General features: G+C 41.0%; 1 protein-coding gene across 2 annotated transcripts in view; it reads left to right on the forward strand.

Annotated features, from left to right (window-relative positions):
- Positions 1–19,808, forward strand: part of POU6F2 (POU class 6 homeobox 2) — a 366,003-nt gene that overhangs the window by 229,071 nt on the left and 117,124 nt on the right. For both annotated transcript variants that reach the window (XM_045089526.1, XM_045089527.1), the window contains exon 5: positions 14,239–14,591. In XM_045089526.1, the coding sequence (XP_044945461.1) occupies positions 14,239–14,591 (353 nt within the window). The remainder of the gene's footprint in view (positions 1–14,238; positions 14,592–19,808) is intronic.

Genomic DNA, 19,808 nt, shown 5'->3' on the forward strand with positions numbered 1-19,808 from the left:
TATTTTTATTTTTTTAGAAAAAAATATTTTTATTTTTTTAGAAAAATGAGCAGTGCATATTTTTGCAGGCTCTCCTGCTTCTTTAATCTTGTTAACCAATTCAAACTTTTTTAAAGCCCCATTTCCATAAGTTGTGCTGAGTTCTGTACCACCACCTTCTCCCTCTGATTTGGACATTGAGAGTTCTCAGGTGGGATTAAAATGAGTCTGGGAAGGAGGGCTGGAGCAAAGACAGTCATTCTTGAATATGGATAGAGCACTCTGGTTCCATTCTCCGGATCATGGAAACTATCATGCAGTCTTTTTTTTTTTCCTTCCATTAGCAGTGTTTTAGGAAGATAATTCTGGTGGCAGATGGGCACTCAACTCATGACTTGATAACATTTGTCGAATTAATGAGTGAGACAAGAGAGCAGAGAAGGTAAGCCATTAGAGGCCAGGTAATTAGGCTCTTTCAATGATCCAGACAATAATGAGGTTAAATTTAGGAAAACAAACATGGAAAGAGAGTAATAAATACAGATACTATCTGAGAGGCAGAGTGATGCCCTCATGCAGGTCATTAACTACCTCCCCCAAATTTGTCTGGCTTTCCTCCTCCCTGGGAGTTGATGAGATGACACCTCCTAGTCTGGTGTTTTATTTAGCACTGCCACGTGTTGTTAATGGCCAATGAGCTGCTGTAGAAAGTGATGACATGACTTCTAAACCAGAGGGTTAAATCCCCACCCCTCAAAACCTGTCATTCCTTCTGGCATCATCTTGGCCGCGTTCAAGATAGTGAGAGCTCCATCAGCTTGGACACGGAAGTGACTGCAACGAGCTAAGACCCCCTGCCAACTGATGATGACATGAAAAGAAATAAACTTTGTTGAGCTAATCCACTGGGATGTTAGGGCAGTTTATTACCACAGTATAACCTGATCTATCCTCAATGATCACGTTTGTGTTTGCCTTTTGCGTCCATACTGCATTAACAAAGTAAAAATAATGTTACTTTACTTCTCATGAGCAAGATCAACCAGACTGGCAGAAATCCACAAAATTTACTGCGAAAACACGGGTGCCAGCATAGGTGAAACCATGTTACATTCTGACCGCATTAATTTTCCAGCATCTCTTGCTTTTTATGAATTTTCCAAAAATTCTTCTTTTGATGGCTTTGTTCTTCCAGTAGGGTTTTCATTAATATAATTATTTCGTTGAAACTAGTTTTCCTCTTTTTAACTTACTACATACGAAAGCTTAAAACAAACTATGTGAATTGGGTGGCTAATTTGCATGTCAGTGCAACTTCATCAAATTAGCCTTGAGGTGTAGTAATTATTCTACTAAAGACTTTTGCTGCAGAGTTGGGAAAAGAAAATACAAATGAGAATTACAATAATATGGTGATGTAATAGGAGTAACTTTTTGCCATACAGTTAAAGTCATTTTGGAACAAGTTTCTTTTCAATGAATCTGGAATGGAACTGCAAATCTAGCAAGGACATATGGTTAATTCCTATGTTTCAAAATACAAAAATAGGTGTAGCTTAAGGAGAGTTTTATCACTTATTGCGTGAGCCAAACAATGCTAGGATACACGCGGTCCTAGAGTCATCTATAGATTCTTCATCTACAGACATCTTCATCTGTAAAGTAAGAGGAAATATATGCTATTTCCTCTTCTCGAGAAATAAGCAAGATCCCATGAGATAAGAACTATTAAGCCTTATTGGTAACCTTGACATTGTTGTATGGGAACAACGGTGCATCACCTGCGTAGAGTTTGCCATTCAGTCCCCATAAGGAAGGCTTGTAGTACTTCCTTATGGGGGAAGTGAAAAAGAGGAGAACCCAGTCCGATTCTTAAAAAGAACTCTCTTGCTATACATTCTGGCATCCAGAGCCTTCTAAAGGAATCAGCTACCGCATCTTTGACACTTAACTTTTTTTAATCTGAACTGACAGCTCACTGGAGAATAACTGTAGGGAATAATCCCCACAGTGGCAGAGGGATGGATTAAATCAACCATGAAAATAAGCACTGGCCCATGTGACTATAGCCTAAAAGAAATTTGAGTGAACATAGTGCTGTGTTTAAACCAGGCACCATATACTTTGAATCGCCTCTAATATTTTCTCCTGCAAATGTTCATTGGAAGGGAAAAGCAAAGAGAGACTGCTGTTTTGAAGGCCAGTGTACATCTTGCTTTGTCTGATAAGTGTAGAGAATTATGTTATTATTTTCTTAGCATAGGAATAGCAGATGGACATACTCCTTCTCTTCCCCCATACCCATAGCTCCCTTTTTAGTGAACACGGCTTCACTTCTACGCTAATGATTTGAAATTTTCTCTGGGAACACCACGCTCCATAAATGTTAGCTATAATTTTAAACCTTTTAACCTCCACTTAAAAGGTGGATTGGCCTTTTGAGAAGAGGTCACCAAGGAAGTTAATAACTGTTTCTCACATTTATGGGGGGAAAATAATGGGATCGAATGTTACGCGAGCGCTTCTTTGAGCTGCTTCTTATTCTACCCAAATGCATTTTCTGTCATTTAACTCACATGGCATTTAAGAAGGTGGAGTGTCATAATCAGTGATGTTCTCGGACCCTCAAATCTTTCAGAACAAAACAAAAACCCATCCTGATTATTCCTGTGTTGGAGAATGAGCAGAGCCTAGAGAACCATCACCCGTTAGGGGTCTCATTGCTTTCAACCGTACTCTTTACTGAGTCTCTGCTGACTTCCAGAAGAGAAGGAAACCAGTTATTATGGAAGGGTTAGGATTTGCTGATGAATAAATTTGGTCTCATCTGCTGAACAAATAGATTTCAAGTCAAGAGTGAATGTTGCCATAGATAGTCTATGACTCCCTGCAGGTTATGGAAAAATCAATCAAGCAAAATCAAGGAACATGTAGAATCTATCCACAGGAATTTAGTCAAAATGCACATTCAAATCCTAGGCGTTCTCATTTGATATGCTATTAACACCCGAAGAAGACTTAAAAATCTGATGGGAAAAAGCAGGAAAAAGCAGGAGGGGGTTATTTAAATCTTTTTTGAAAGGAAGATCTTATTTTTAAAAAAGGTTTAGTATTGATAGAACTGCATTTTCGTCCTCTACTCATGTTGTATGCTTATTTGAAGAGCACAATATCCATCCCACGTTCCTCAACAGCTCACAGTGATGCTTTTCCAGTGCTGGGGAGAGTCTGGCTAGTTCCCAGGTTGTCCTAGCTAGTCAGAGAGATTTCCAGCTCTGGTTTCCCTCTGCACCTTTCAAGAACTTTTTTTGTATGTCTTTCTCTTTTCTACTTTATATTTTTGTCTAACTACCTGAAAGGCTTTCTTTGCCTTCAAGAAAATTGCATTGGTTAAGAAATCCATATGCATAAACCCCTCTTAACACCTATTTACATTTTTAATCAATCAAAGACATTTACCACACTCACTTACAGCTTCTCTTCAGCATGAACTAACTAGGTTTCACCACACTGCATAAATCTGATTACAGATTAATCCCGGCAGCCTTATTAGAGTGTCCACTGACAGATAAAGGATAAAGAAAATGTGGTACATATGTGTACCATGGAAGATTCTTCAGACATGAGAGAAAAGGAAATCCTGCTGTTTACAACAACCTGGATGGATCCTGAGGGCATTATCCTCAGGATATCCATATATCCTAAGCCAGACAGAAAGACAAATACTGCATGATTTCACTTATATGTGGAATCTTTAAAAAAAAAAAAAACAAAAAAAACCCCTTCATAGATTCAGAGACCAGATAGGTGGTTGCCACAGAGAAGTGGGATTTGGAGTGGATGAAATGGGTCAAGGTGCTCAAAAAGTACCAACTTCCAGTTAGAAGATATGTAAGTTCTGGAGATGTAACGTACAGCATAGTGAATATAGTTGACAATACTAGATCTTATATTTGAAAATTCCTGAGACAGAAATTCTTACAAGTTCTCATCTTGCAAGGATAAAACAATTGTAACTCTGTGTGATGAAGGTTGTTAACTAAAGTTTTTCTGGTCATTATTTTGCAATATATAAATATAACAATCAAAATGCCATACACCTAAAACTAATACATTCAATTATACCCCCAAAAGAAAACAATTTTATTAAACTTATTTTATATTGAAAATAATTTATTATTTCCTCCAGAGACACTGATATATATATATGTAATTCATGTATATATAGTTATATATGCAATTATGTATGGACATATACATTGTATATAAGTGCATTGTATGTATATGTAAATTGTATATATAAAAAGTATATTAAAATACATCATATACATATGTATATGTATTGCATATATGCATAATATGTATATGTACATTATATACACCATATATATATTATATTTGCACATTATGTGTCTATATTGTATATATGTACATTGTATATATATATACATTGTATAATGTACATTTCTTGTTCACATATAGGTATATAATTTCTTTATTGAATGGTCATATTTGACTACAACAGACAGAAACATCTTTAGATTACTCCTAAGTGGACCATTCACAGTATTAGTTCTACATATATGCATGCATAAGTTTGAGTCAGAAAAAGCAAGATGATGGTGTTCTAAGGTCAAGTGAGTTTGGTGAGTGTTGGATGAAAAATGCTAATCAGGTTTCTTTAATGCCAAAATTCTAAGTTATTGATATTCTAATGCTCACTGTGGGTTTCCAAACATAGAATACAATATACAGTACCTCTCAAATTATTTGACCACAGAATGCTGTTTTTTCATGAGATCCTGTGGAATGATGTTTGGGAATGTGTCTCACCTGAGGAAAGAATGTCTATTGTGGACTTTTTTTTTTCTTAATTATTTTTTAATTTTTTAAAATTTATTTTCAGTGTAAAATAAATTCATTGTTTTTGCACCACACCCAGTGCTCCACGCAATCCATGCCCTCTCCAATACCCACCACCTGGTTCCCCCAACCTCCCACCCCCGCCCCTTCAAAACCCTCAGATTGTTTATCAGAGTCCATAGTCTCTCATAGTTCACCTCCCCTTCCAATTTCCCTCAACTCCCTTCTCCTCTCTAACTCTCCTTGTCCTCCATGCTATTTGTTATGCTCCACAAATAAGTGAAACGATATGGTAATTGACTCTCTCTGCTAGACTTATTTCACTCAGCATAATCTCTTCCAGTCCCGTCCATGTTGCTACAAAAGTTGGGTATTCATCCTTTCTGATGGAGGTATAATACTCCATAGTGTATATGGACCACATCTTCCTTATCCATTTGTCCGTTGAGGGGCATCTTGGTTCTTTCCACAGTTTGGCGACCGTGGCCATTGCTGCTATAAACATTGGGGTACAGATGGCCCTTCTTTTCACTACATCTGTATCTTTGGGGTAAATACCCAGGAGTGCAATTGCAGGGTCATAGGGAAGCTCAATTTTTAATTTCTTGAGGAATCTCCACACTGTTTTCCAAAGCGACTGCACCAACTTGCATTCCCACCAACAGCGTAAAAGGGTTCCCCTTTCTCCACATCCCCTCCAACACATGTTGTTTCCTGTCTTGCTAATTTTGGCCATTCTAAGTGGTGTAAGGTGGTATCTCAATGTGGTTTTAATTTGAATCTCCCTGATGGCTAGTGATGATGAACATTTTTTCATGTATCTGATAGCCATTTGTATGTCTTCATTGGAGAAGTATCTGTTCATATCTTCTGCCCATTTTTTGATATGATTGTCTGTTTTGTGTGTGTTGAGTTTGAGGAGTTCTTTATAGATCCTGGATAACAACCTTTTGTCTGTACTGTCATTTGCAAATATCTTCTCCCATTCCGTGGGTTGCCTCTTTGTTTTGTTGACTGTTTCCTTTGCTGTGCAGAAGCTTTTGATTTTGTTGAAGTCCCAAAAGTTCATTTTCGCTTTTGTTTCCTTTGCCTTTGGAGACATATCTTGAAAGAAGTTGCTGGGGCTGATATCGAAGAGGTTACTGCCTATATTCTCCTCTAGGATTCTGATGGATTCCTGTCTCACGTTGAGGTCTTTTACCATTTTGAGTTTATTTTTGTGTACAGTGTAAGAGAATGGTCGAGTTTCATTCTTCTACATATAGCTGTCCAGTTTTCCCAGCACCATTTATTGAAGAGACTGTCTTTCATCCACTGTATATTTTTTCCTCTTTTGTCGAAGATTATTTGGCCATAGAGTTGAGGGTCCATATCTAGGCTCTCAACTCTGTTCCACTGGTCTATGTGTCTGTTTTTATGCCAGTACCATGCTGTCTTGGTGATCACAGCTTCGTAGTAAAGCTTGAAATCAGGTAACGTGATGCCCCCAGTTTTATTTTTGTTTTTCAACATTTCCTTAGCGATTCAGGGTCTCTTCTGATTCCATACAAATTTTTGGATTATTTGCTTGTTGTGGACTTTTCAAAAGGAGGTTTAAGTCACAGTTGGTGTCGCTGAAGGAGCACAGGGTGAAATTGGTTCCATCCAGCCCAGGGAGCTCAAGGAGTTCTATCTAATTAGTGTTGCAGAATGGATCCAAATATTACTATACTCACTCACACCCAAAAAGACAGGTTTATAAAACGAGAATGTCTTTTTTAATTTACAAAAAGAAATATAATTGTTAAGTGGACCTGATATGATTGTCCTTTGGTGAACAATTTCTCTGCTTATAGAAGGACAAAACCATGAAAATTCTAATCTTGGCAGAAGATTTGCAGATGACCATGAATATGAAATTAAGCATGTCGATTATTCAAAGATAATATGGCCATGAATATTTGCACAAGGAGGTATATCTGCCCCTCTGGGCCAGGTAGGTCATGGTCTCAGAACACCATCCCAAGCCCAAAACTGATTTCTGTAAAGTGTCTCTTTCTGTGCTTCTGGTGATAACTAGCCTCTGTCTGATGGCTAGTTACTTCCTATTGCTATGTTAAAACTTTCATCAGTTCAGGGCCTTCAGTGGAAATGATCTCTAAGCAATATAATAGCAACACGCTTTTCTGTTTTGTTCAATCCTCTATCACCAGCATTCTGTTTAGTAATTAATTGACCAAAGTATTAGAGGCTGGAGACCACCTGTCTCTTTAACTTGGCTTGGTGTATATATAGATATAAATATAGATAGATATACAGATGACATACATTATGTCTGTAGGTATGGGATTATATATAGATATAGTGGTGTAAATGCAGATATAGGTGGATATTATACAGATATGTATGTGATGGTGTATTTATAGATATAAATAGATATATCCTTGTCTACATAGAGAAATAGTCAAGGGGATCTGATATGGTTGTGTTGTGACCAAACCATTATAGATGAGTTCCTGCAAATTCATATCCTGTCACTTTGAAGGCATTTCTGAGTACCTTTCTGGGCCTGCTACACAGTATCATGACCTCTGGTGGTAATTATCAGATACTGTATGGTAGTTCTTAGGAAGTTCTTTGATTCTGGGGCACTGGAGTCACTTCCCCCCATTCAAGAATAAGAAGCTCCAGGAGTTTATGCCACAGATCACCTGGAGCCAATGACTTCCTGGTGCAGGAAGAGGAGAAGATGAGCTTCAAGACAGGACAGGCTCTGAGTGCAGTTCATGCTTCAGAGCCCCTGGGGAGAGGATGAGATAGGGGAGGGGTGGGGAGTTCACCTAAAATCTCACCACCCTTTGCTTCTTGCCCTTCTCTATCCTGTTGTTCTTTACTCCCACCCTAGTTTCTTCTGGAAGCCCTTCTTAATAAATCACTGGCACTTGAAGCCTTGGCTCAGGGTTTGCACTGGGAAAAATTGGATCTAGGAGACTGACTTTATAAGGTTATTGGGAGGATGGAAAAGAAATATGAGGGTCTAGAGCCATGCCTGGCCCCAAAGAATTAGCTATTGTCCTACAAGATGCAGGCCAAAAGTGTTGACACTGATTTTCTAGAAACCTTTGTTGATGTAATGCAGGCATGTAGTTAAAAATCATTACAGTGAGAGGGTTTGTGAAGAAATGCAGCTGTATTCCTCCCTACCCTCAGGATTACTCCTCCAAGGTGAGCACATTGAGCAATTCCCAGTTTCATTCAGGTCTTACGGTCTTATCTCCGTGTTTCTGAATACTTTCCATCTCTATCTGCCTCTTCATTTATTAGCTGGATGTCTCATCTGCTCATTTCCTGCTATGGTGTATGAGGGTTTAGTTCCTTTACAACATCTGCTTCCTTTTCCTCCCTTCCACTGATGGAAGTATAGCCCTGATCTTAGTTACCTTTATGACTTCAAATATCACCTTTAAATCCCCATATGTTCGGTCCCCTATGGAGGGGTCTCTTGAGTCCCCACTTAATGCTCTGGTTCTCACTTCCCCTCCTCCCTCCCAGGAAATTTTCACTTCACATTGTCAAGGATTTTAGTAGCGTTTATGTTCTCATTAAATCTTGCATACCTTATTTACAGGCTGTTTCAAAACTTGAAAGCCAGTAAATACTTTTAACCTTAATATGGCTACCTTATTATTTCCTACAAAGCCAAGAAGTATGCTGTGATCACATGCCCTTCTAGTCTGGATTTTAGTGCCACTTAAAGAAAACATTCAGATAGACTCTCCTTTTGTCCTTCACCAAATCCTCAAAATCACACCACATCTCACTGCACAACTGGGTCATGTTGTCTGTTTCTTTTATTGTTTCTTATAAAACCATACCTTGTTCTTATACTGTTTGTCTTGCCTGAAGTATCTTATTACCCATCTTTTTTTATTGTGAGAAGAAATGTATCCTTTTTTTAGGAAGTGGCTACCATCTTCCAGCTTCTTCTTTTTCTACAGCATTCAACCGGTTCCACCTTTCTCCTTGGAGCTCAGTGATTTCTTGTTCTGATTTGGAACGACCCTTTCATTTCTTGATCATGGCTTTCCCAGAGAGCTTTTGTTTTTGCTAAAGTTTCTAGTTTCCTTTCTTTTTTTCCATATTTTCAAATTCTTCCACGCTCTTATATATTCTACCACTTCTATGGAATCTTCCTTTTTTTTCTGGAGAGAGCTCACCTAAACCTTGATTTCATGCTGCAATCTAGACTCATTGCTTTCTAGAACTTCCAGACACAGTTGTAGTGGGGCTTCTGGTATTTCTGGCCTGTGTGTCACACACTGCTCCCTGGGTCCTAAATATTCCTCTTTCTTGGCTCACCACCTTATTTTGTTGATTTTCTAAGAAAAGAGTGTGTAAAATAGGATGTATAAGCTTTGACAATTTCCAGAATGGGCCTTACTCTGCTCTTGCTTTTGACAGAAAGTTGAGCCAGCAATAGAACTCTTGGCTGGGAATTATCTTCTTTCAGAACTTTGAAGGCAGTGCTCCTCTGATCTTAGCCATACGGTTTTACTAATGGGAGGTCTAATGCGAGTTTGACTTACATTGCTTTGTAGATTGCCTCTTGTCTCTCTGAAAATTTTCTAAGTTTTTAAAAAATCTTTATCTTTGGTATTCTGCAATTTAATAGGAAAGTATCCAATTGGTCCTCTCTTCTTCCAACTTGGTTGGAACACAGTTGGAAACTGGAATGGCTTCCTAAGGGCTTGGAAGAGTGTTGATAGCTCAGTGTATTGGGGTGATATTGGGAACTGACTGGCTTTTTCAGGGTACATAAGAGGACTTTACTTTGATGTGCCCACATCCACATTGGAAATCCTAATTCTTCCCCAGACATGCTTTTCAATTTCTTTAGAGAAGAGACTTCCCACGATTTTTCCTGAGAGTTTAGGTTGTCCTAGCTCTGGTGATGGTAGGAGAACAGCTGTCACCGAAGGGCTCCCTGGCAAATCCTGCTGGACATTCCAGCAGGCCCAGCCACCTATGAGTCCCCAGCCTCCCTGATGCATTCTGGGAAGGTATGGCTGCCTTTGGGATGGCCCATGCTGCAACTTCTTCCTTTTGCTTTGCTATGGGTGCTCCTTTGCTTTTAATCTTCCTTGTTTAATGCGGCATCTGAAAGCTAACATTATGTCTCCATACTTAAATACTTGTAAAAAGACTCCAACAAGAGTAGCCCCAAATATGTCCACAAAGGCAGTAATGGGTGGCAAATTGCCCTCATATCAAAAAAATATGCTAAAGATACTGAAAGATTTCCCAGGTGTCTGTTTTCCCTTTTTTCCCAAACAGTGATTTTATTTCAATATTTTTTTGCTAGTGGAAGAACAGATTCACTTTTCAGAAGAACATTCTCAAAGTTATGGAGAGATGGCAAAGCAAGCTGCTCCAGTTGAAGGCCAGAGGAAGAGCCACTCCCTCTGGTCTGGGCTGCTGGCACCCACAATGGCAAGGGCTCTGGACCCCCTGGGTGGTGCTTTAGAATGCAGATTTTGGCCTACTCTCTGGAATTGACTTTTCTAACAAACTCCCCAAGTGATTCTGTCCACAATTTGAGATAGGCTGCCTAGAGCTGGCCAAAAAACAACCCACAAAAGAAAGAAGCTTGCGTGGTTCAGCACTAACTGGTAATTTGTAGAGACTTTTAATTGGAAGAATGTTTTTCTCTTTGTTTTCTCTTGCTATCCAAAAGATACTGAGAACAAACATTCCCCAGCTTGGAAGTTGTCTACGTAAATCCCAGCCAATGTAATTGATTCCTTTGGTGGTATGGCTCTATTGCGTGTGAGACTTCCAAGGAAACCCCTCACAAAGATTCAAAAGAAGAAGTTTTTTCTAATGTACACTTGATAAATAGAAACTGAGCAAATGGAGAAATGGAGGATTCTTGGCTATTCCTTTGTCATATTAAATTATTTGGGAGGTTTCGAGCCACAGATTTTGTCATAGTGTTCTCTCTAGGAAGTTCAGAGTTGGCTGGAATTTTGTTTTATGTTTCTTTTTTAACACTGTAAGTTTAAAAAAAAGCTAAATGACCTAATATAAATTTCTATGCATCTCTTTTTCTTTCATAGCTATTGGTATTGTAGTTACATTTTATATTTACCATCTACCATAAAAATCTTTAATCTTTCATGCATAAGGTCAGGGTTTCATTCCTAAAAACCTTCATTTTATCCACATTCTCTGTAGTTAAATGTCTTTGAACCCTCCTACTGTGTGTCTGTATCTCTGTATGCTTTACACAATGAGCCCTTTAGACGCTCCTTGCTTTACCACTTTTTTTAAGCTTTTGTTTACATATTGTTATGTATGTGGCTTTAGTTCTTCAGACCAGATTTACATTCTTCTATCACTCCCTTGTGCCTTTCTTTGCACCCAGTACATACCTGGACATATTTTATAGTCCACCACTTTTTGCTTGAAGATGCCAAATTAGTTTATGTAACTCAAAGAAGTTTTGTTTAGCTTAATTTAATGCCTTTCCAGGCAAGCTGCAGATTATGGGAAAGAAATAGCCAAGCAACGTGAACGCACCAACATAAAGGAACGAAGACACATTTGGAACCGTGTCTCATTAGTAGGTTAGGGTCTGCTGCACCTACCCATCTGCCAATACCTGTCTGCCAATATTCCCCAGTCTATCCTGCTTCTAAATGCTGATTTAGATAAATGCTTTTCTAACTAAAATGAAACAGTATGGTATTTAAGTCAACCATGAAAATAAGCACTGACATATGTGCCCCTTACCTGAAAGGAAGCAGGACAGGCTTGATTTGAATCAGGCAGGAGGCCAGATGCAATCAGATTCCCCAAATCTGTAAACTCACCAAAAGGAAAGATCAAACCCCATTCTCCTGGGACCCTACAGATTACGGGAGATCCTGGGAGGTCAGAATTGAGCGGGGCTCCCAAATCTTCAATAAAACGTGATTTTGTATAATAGGAATGCGCGGGTGACAAAATCAGGCCATTCTCTTGAGGTTCCAATACATGGGAAGACTTTTTCCGGAGGGACTTAATTTCTCAGAGCATTTTTAGGTTTGCTGCAAAACGGAACAGAAGCTTTAGAGAGTTCCCATTGACTGGGTATTTCGCGATCTTGTCTCATACACACTGTCTCTACTTCTGGACTCCCAGAGCACCGCGGCTTCCATGCAAGGCAGGACATACACTGCAGCAAGTGCTGAATAGACCTAGAGTCATTCACCAACCCAGTGAGCACTGGCCATCCCAACCCGTCCAACAGGGAAGCTCTACAAGGGACCCGAGAGCACAGATAGTTATTTGGTGCCCTGGGAACTGTCAAGCTACCATTTTGCCGATACAGGTGTGCCTGGCTTTGAACAAACCCAATTTTAAAAGAAATACTAATAAACCAGATTATATGTTTAAAATCTGACTTAATATCGGAGACTAACTGGGAGCGATCTTTGCATCACTTTCAAAAAATAAACTCTCTGCTTTCTCTAAGGTTTAAAGTCATTCAAACTTCCCAGAACCTCTGGTGCAGGCACTCTGTTCTCCACATTGTCCTTCAGAAATATCACTTAAGCCATGCTGTGTCATCTTGATATTTCTCACATTCCAGACCATAATATCCTCTCTTCCTTCCTTTCGAGGAATGACCCTCTCTCTCTTGAACCCTCTCTGCTCTGGTTCCACAACCTCCATGGACACTGCCTTAGCCTCTCTAATCCACAGAAAACCCTGGCCTGATTCCCTGGGTCCTTCTGGTCTACCATCAGTAGGGGTCTATAACAGTTACTCCCAGACCTGATTGTTTTTTATGAGTTAATCTTATCTCCATAAATAGACTATGAACTCCTTGAAGGCAGGATTAAATCCTACGTACTGCCTGGCACAGTACTAGTGCCTAGCTGATGTTCAATAAATTTAACAAAATGATTCTTAAATTTAGAGTCACTGCTTGATTTTTTTTTACCAAATTTTCTAGGTGTCCTCAACACAGGGTTCAATGTGTACACACTTCTCAAGAACCTATTTGTTGTGTGAGGGCAGGTAATGCAATATTCCACTTTACAGAACCACTGGATTTTTTTCTAAAGGAGCATTTTTTAAAAGATTTATTTATTTATTTATTTATTTATTTGACAGAGAGAGAAAGAGAGCATGCACACAAGCAACAGAAGGCAAACTTAGAAGCAGGCTCCCCATGGAGCAAGAAGCCTGATGTGAACTCTATCCCAGGACACTGGGATCATGACCAGAGCCCAAGGCAGATGCTTAACTGACTGAACCACTCAATCATCCTTAAAGGAGCATTTAAAAAAAACAGGAACTCGTTTAATGTTACAAACAGGAGTTATTACTATTCAAATAGTTGACTAATTCTAAGTAAAGGAAAAGTAGGAAAACATTTCAGTCAAGACCTATGGGTTCAACATTGATCCTTGTATGTGTTAGTAGTAGTGTTAGAAAGCTTTTAGCCTGAGATTCAGGTAAAGGAGGAAGTGAACTTGTAGCAATAATTTTCTCTAGATCATTCATTGGCCAAACTTCACAGTCTTCCTGATGTAGAAACTGTCCAGTGCTAGATGGGCATAGAACAAATATAGTGTGTTTAGTGTGAAGAAGCTCACCTTAGTTTTCAAACAACAAAGAAATCTTAAAAAGATGATTTTGTTCTCTCAGTTCCTGGCCTGTTTTTGAGGCTCTGACAGGTCATGTCTAGTTAGCACTGCAGAGTTCGCAGTAGCCTACTTTGACCCTTCCGTGTGGAGGTGAGGGGTGAGGGGTTTCTGCCTCTTTGATCAGCAGACAAAATATTCAGACTCAGGCATTTGTCTCTGCCAAGCCAAGAAGTATGTGCCACGTTTAAGGAAAAAAAACATAAAAAGCCACCCAAAGCGTAGAAACTTGAAACTAACGTGTGAGCAAACTGGGGAGGCCAGAAGCGGCAGGTGGGAGAGGCGCCGTGGATGGGGGCCTGAGATCCAAAGCAGACGACAGCTCAGTTTCTGTTCTTCACTCCGGCCGGGCACTTGCCGGAAGAACTAAACACTGGAAAGCCAATCTAGAAAGCGTTCGTGGCTTTCCCAGGCCAGCGTGGGAAGGAAGAGAGGGAAAGCGAGTAACGCTACTCCCACTTCTGGCGCAGCCCTGTCTGGCTCTGCTCGGTGCCCTCGAAAGACATGCCTGGCGGGGGACAGGATGGTCCCCTCCCAACGGCAAAGTCTCCCCCTCGAAGGGACTCTCGTCTCCCAGGGCCCCCACGACCCTCGCCAGCCGCGAAGAGACGAGGGCGGGCGAGCCAACCCTTCCGCTCGCGGCTCGCGCCGGACAAGCTGTCGGAGACCCCGCCAGCTGAGGTCGCGCGTGTCTCAACTCCACGTTCCCTTTCTCTCCTTGTAGCTACCTCATCCCTGAACTCCCAGCTCCAGCAGCTCCAGCAGCTCCAGCAGCTCCAGCCGCCGCCGCCGCCGCCGCCGCCCGCGGGCCAGCACCAGCCGCCCGGGCCGCACGCGCCCCCGCAGCCCCCGCAGCCGCAGCCCCAGCCCGCCCCGCCCCAGCAGCCGCCTCCCGCCTCCCAGCAGCCGCCGGCTCGGCCCGCTCAGCCCCAGCAGCCCCATCCCCATCCCCAGAACCAGAACCAGAACCAGAACCAACCGTCTCCAACTCAGCAGAGTGCAAGCCCCCCTCAGAAACCCAGCCAGTCTCCGGGACATGGCCTTCCGTCGCCGCTCACGCCACCCAATCCTCTGCAGGTATGCTCCCCGCCCCACCCTGCCGCCCCGGGCCTGCCCTCGGGCGGCGTCCCCCACCCCTCCCCCCACACCCCACCGAAGCCCAGGGCCTGCAAAAGTTGGCATCCGGGTCCAAGGCGCCTAATTCGAATTGATGTCTCAGACCCAGGGAGGAGGAAGTGAGAGCAGGCAGCTGGGGAGGCATGTAAAGGAAACAAATAGAAGCCGCTGATGTTGCCCTCCGATGGATAAATGTTTTCTCTTTCCTCCTGTGAGAGGCCGGCACTGGAAGTGCACTTGTAGCCCGTAATAATTCCATTTTATGATACTTTCTGAAGGCAGCAAAGATAGCATCCAATTAAAATTATTACTAGCACAGTTTTGTAGCCCCGTGGAGAACTACATCTCCTGTCCATGAGACATGGTGGTTATTTCTCTATATTATGAATACAACAGTGTCTTACCTTAAGTACTTTGTGCTCTTTTGTTTCTATTTTTCTAAAGACTCTCTGGGGTTAAGAGGGTAAAGAAATTCAGCCCGTCTGGTCCCAGATTCCAACCATTCCAACCATGCTCTAACAAGTCCTCTAAAAGGATGCACGGAGCCTCAACAAATCCACATCTTTATAAAATAATAAAGCTTTCGGACATTTACTTTATTACCTTGAGGCTGTAGGCATCAAGAAAAAAAAAGATATTCAGGCTAATTATGAAAGCTGATCTTTAATCTCCCCTCATTCAGGAGTACATAACTTTAAAGTTCAGAAAGCCATTCTTAACTTAGATGCCTTTAAAATAAATTAGCTTCAAAACATAATGGCCATGATGTCAATACCTCCAATCCATAAATTAGTAGTGCAGGTTTTGACTTGTATAATGATGGGCTCCCCGGTGAGATGACCAATGATTTAGTACCAAGTGAGCAGCCTGGGCGCTCATTTCAAACACCAACTCAGCCCTCACCGTTGCCACCAACGGTTGCACTGCATCCTTAGGTCCCCAACAGCAAAGTATGCGAGGTCACGCTAGAATGACACACGGACAGAGAGGCAAGCGGATTAGAGACTTAGTATTTTAAGAACTGACTTTGTTTGTTGTCCCTTAACTTTGTTTCTGTGAACTTGAATTCTCAATGGTGGCCCAAAGTTTTCTTGGAAATGAAAGCATTTGAGTGAGATGAGTAATCGTATTTTCCCTGGCACTTGGGTCATGATTACTTTCAACATGAACGCTCTCTTGAGTCGGTGTTGAAGATGTGTTTTTTAAAATCTTACAAGTGTGAGAGAGCATAATACCTTTGACCTGGGACTGACATGAACACAGGCTATAAACATCTTCAGTGTGCACTTGACATCTACAGCAAAAAAAGGTACGATCAAACTTAAAAGATGCACAATCGTAGCCGTCCCAGTGTTTTTAGTGTTTGGAATTCAACTCTGTTAATCCAAAGAATGAGTTTAATGCTTTTCAGGAGCAGTTAAATTTGACGGGCCTATACACCGTCCAGTTAAAGACTTCTACCTGAGCCACCTAAACACGTGAAATTACCAAAGAAAAAATGTATCCTTCTCTGAGGGGTGAGGTTGCTTAGCTCAGTCCTCTGTTGTCATGTAGAATCCGGTGTTCATTACGGTGGAGTGAAACTTTGAAATCTGTGGATAACAATCTTCTCGGAACACTGTCAACATCTTCTAGATCTCTATGGGCCAGTGAAAGCCTTGTGTAGACAAACATCTGAGTGGCTATTGACAGGACTTGTGGATGAGGTCACCGATCCACCCCATGGAAATAAATTCTATTAGGAGAATTTCCCAAAGTTGCCCTAATGGTTTCCTATAAAAGTCCAGGGGCTACGTTTTGTTTTGTATTATTTTTGCAAGAAATGAAGGCTTGGAGCCACATTTCATTCCTTACATTATAACCTTGAGGGAATATTCTCATTTTTTGCTCTTGGGATTTTAACTTATAAACTTAATGAATACATTGTAACTTCTGTGGATCTAATGGATGACCACTGAAGGAATGATTCTGTAGAGCTTTTAAAAATTTTACCCAGTAGATAGAGAACTAATTTAGAATAAATATATATCAGTGGACATAAAAGGATTTTTCCCTTCACGATAGACATATGTAAAGGAAATGGAGAATTCCATGGTTTTGAAATACCAGTTTTTTCTACACTAGTTGAAGGATTTTTGAGTTTGTGGAACATGAAATGTTTGAACTTTCTAAAGAGAAAACTTTAAAAGGATCTGCGAAGATATTTAACTCTCAAAGGTAATGATCTCCATGAACCAGAACACAGTGCTTTTGTTTGAATATTATTAAGGGAACAAAGATCAGCTAAATTCATATGTGACGGTTTAAATTCTATTTTGTGATTCTTTATTTTCATGTGGGCTTTGTCCCTTGTTTTTCCCAACTCTGCTTGAGAGAAAGTAGTTAAGAACAACGCAACCTAGATTGTCAGGGAGAACCAGTAATGCAGGAGGTTTAAAAAACCAAAAGCTTTGAAGGATAATAATTGCTTCTACAGTGTGCAGAGGCTGTCGTATCTTCAGGAAAAAAATAAATTAAGAGCAGTGGTTTGTGTGGGTCTAATTGGGTGAGGTAATTTCTCGAGATGAGAAAAAAGATGAATCGTGCTGGCAGAGAGTATCACTCTAGACTGAAATTCTCCAAATAGTTCTTGTCAGGTTTTTCTCTAAGACTGCCATATAAGGTTTTCACCCTTTTACTCAAGTCCATGAAATTGACTGCATTAGCAAAACCCAGTTGTTGCTTCCAGACACATAGGAGTCTCTAGGATGGTCACTTCCGAGAACTAATCTTGGTTGCTCAGGGTTATAAGGGAGCGCCCTGTCCAGCATGAATACCAACATCTGGCCCCTGGAGGGCTGTCTTTACATTGAGGCTCAAAGACTACCCACCCACAAATTCATTCTCAGCAGGGGTGAAGAGAGAATTTACACTTCCCAGTATAAATAAGAAAAACAGATTGGATTGACAAAACACATTGATGGGTTGAATTTAATCCATAGATTCCTGTATAAATATCAATCCACACTTCATCCTTTTCCTCTTACCCACCGGCCACGGGCTGTGCTGGAATCTAAAACTAGAAAAACAGAACGTGTTGGGTAGGAGCAAATCAAAAACATAAATGGAAGCAACTTCGGGGGCAGAAAACAGAGGTTCTCATTCCTAGGTAGGAAAAAAGTGTTCAATTCTAATTTGAGTATATAATTTTGATCTGGATAAAGCCCCTATAAACCGAAGAATATTGAAATACCTCCTTTCTGTGACCTGTGAGATGGCTTGTCTTTATCCCATTCCTTGGGATTTTTTATTGGCCCGAGAGAAATTCTAAATGTGTATAAACGCCCCGATGTGTGCATGTTCCTTGGTCAGTGATCTGGGGTTGAGCCGGCCGTGGTTGGAGCCTACTCACAGTGCCCTGGGAAGGGAGCTCCCGGTTTTGAGGTTTCATACTCATCTGACCCTTCTTCCAACTAGCTGACCATTTGGGACAAGTCACATGAGCTCTTGGACTTAATTATTATCATCTGTTAAATGTGTGGTCTAGATGATTTTTAAGATCCCTTTCAGGCCCCAGAGTCTATGTAAATGTTCGTAGTCCTCTGTATTGGCCACTGAAAACGCGATGGTCCTAAGGAGTCTCTGGGTATTCTTCAAGGTCATGTTAATTTCTTCCCACTCAGCTGGGTGGCAGAGTGGAAAGAGAGTGGGGACAAACATAAGTGGGATAATGATAGCAGAAGCAGATTTTATCTTAGCCAGAGAGTCCAAATTAAAGTCAAGTTTTTATCCTCAGACAGTCACCGCTGTAAGCTCTGGTCCCAGAATGCTTTTCCACACCTATGCATTATAGAAGCTTAAGAAACCAAATGCTGCATTTAACCTTGGCCTTCTGCATGCCGTCTTGCATGGCAGGAGGCAGGATAATCTTTTCCTTTTCTTGTTGTATTGCACATTTTAATAAATAACAGAGGGAGAGAGAGATCTGTGGAAGCAGTTAGGGGAGGGAAAGTTATCTGTGCTTGGATGAGGAATGAGGGGCATGGTCACCTCCTCAGAGGTGAAGTTGCTCGAGAGATAGTGTAAAATTGTTCTCGACTGTGTGCATTTGCCAAGGTAAAGGTCTTGTTACCACTCAGGCATCCGGGAGTAAAATTGCATCCAGATTCCACCTGTGCCATGTAGCAGACCCTGCCTCCTAATCTGATTTGGGACATTTTCCCACTGGCAGACTTTCAGTACGAAGTTCCAAAGTGTGTGAGTGATGGAGAGGATGGTACAGTATCCCTTTATAAAGCAGAGACCTGGGTGGCTCCATCGTTAAGGGTCTGCCTTCAGCTCAAGTTGTGATCCCAGGGTCCTGGGTCTGGCTCCCTGCTTGGTGGGAAGCCTGCTTCTCCCTCTCCAACTCTCCCTGCCTGTGCTCCCTCTCTCGCTGTGTCTCTGTCAAATAAATAAATAAAATCTTTAAAAAAAAAAAAAAAGAAAGAAAGAAAGAAAAGAAAATAGTCTCCAAAGGGCTTCTTCCTATAGAAAGGCTCTATAGAAGGCTCTATGTTAATTAACTGGAATTAAAAATAAAACTTAAAAAAAGAAAAGAAAGGCTCGGTGCCCTGGGCCAACCTCCTTTTCTCTAGGGTTTAGTCTTAATTTAACATGGGATTAGTCAAAACTCTGTGGGTCTAAGTTTTTTCATCTCTAAAGGGAGGGGGTAAAATGAAACTTTCTCGAGCTCTGCCTTCCATGGTTCTTACAGTTTTAGGTTATAAACCTCTGAAACTGTGTTGAGGGACCCATACAGGTGCAGGGGAAAACACAATCTTTTTTCTCTCTTCATTCCAGGTGCTCAGGCTGGGGCCCATAAATTTGCCTAACAAAAGCCAGACCCAACGGGAGGAAAATAAATAGGAGCTTATCAACTTGGGCATCACAGGTGGGAGCACTGAGTGAGGAGTAACTCAAAGGGGGTAGATTCACACAGCATTTTAGCAGAACAATATACTGGTAGAGAAGTGACAAGACAAAGGAGAAGGACTTAGAGCTTCCAGGGAAGGCAGATTGTGGGAAGGCAAATATGGGGAAATTCTTTCTTTTCTTTCTTTCTTTCTTTTTTTTTTTAATTTATTTATCTTAGAAAGAGAGAGAATGCGTGCACATGCATGTAATGGAAAGGGGCAGAGGGAGAGGGAGAGAGTCTTA

This window comes from Mustela putorius, unplaced genomic scaffold, assembly GCF_011764305.1.
Source record: "Mustela putorius furo isolate JIRA1106 unplaced genomic scaffold, ASM1176430v1.1 tig00003845_pilon_pilon_pilon, whole genome shotgun sequence".
Classification (NCBI taxonomy): Eukaryota; Metazoa; Chordata; class Mammalia; order Carnivora; family Mustelidae; genus Mustela; species Mustela putorius.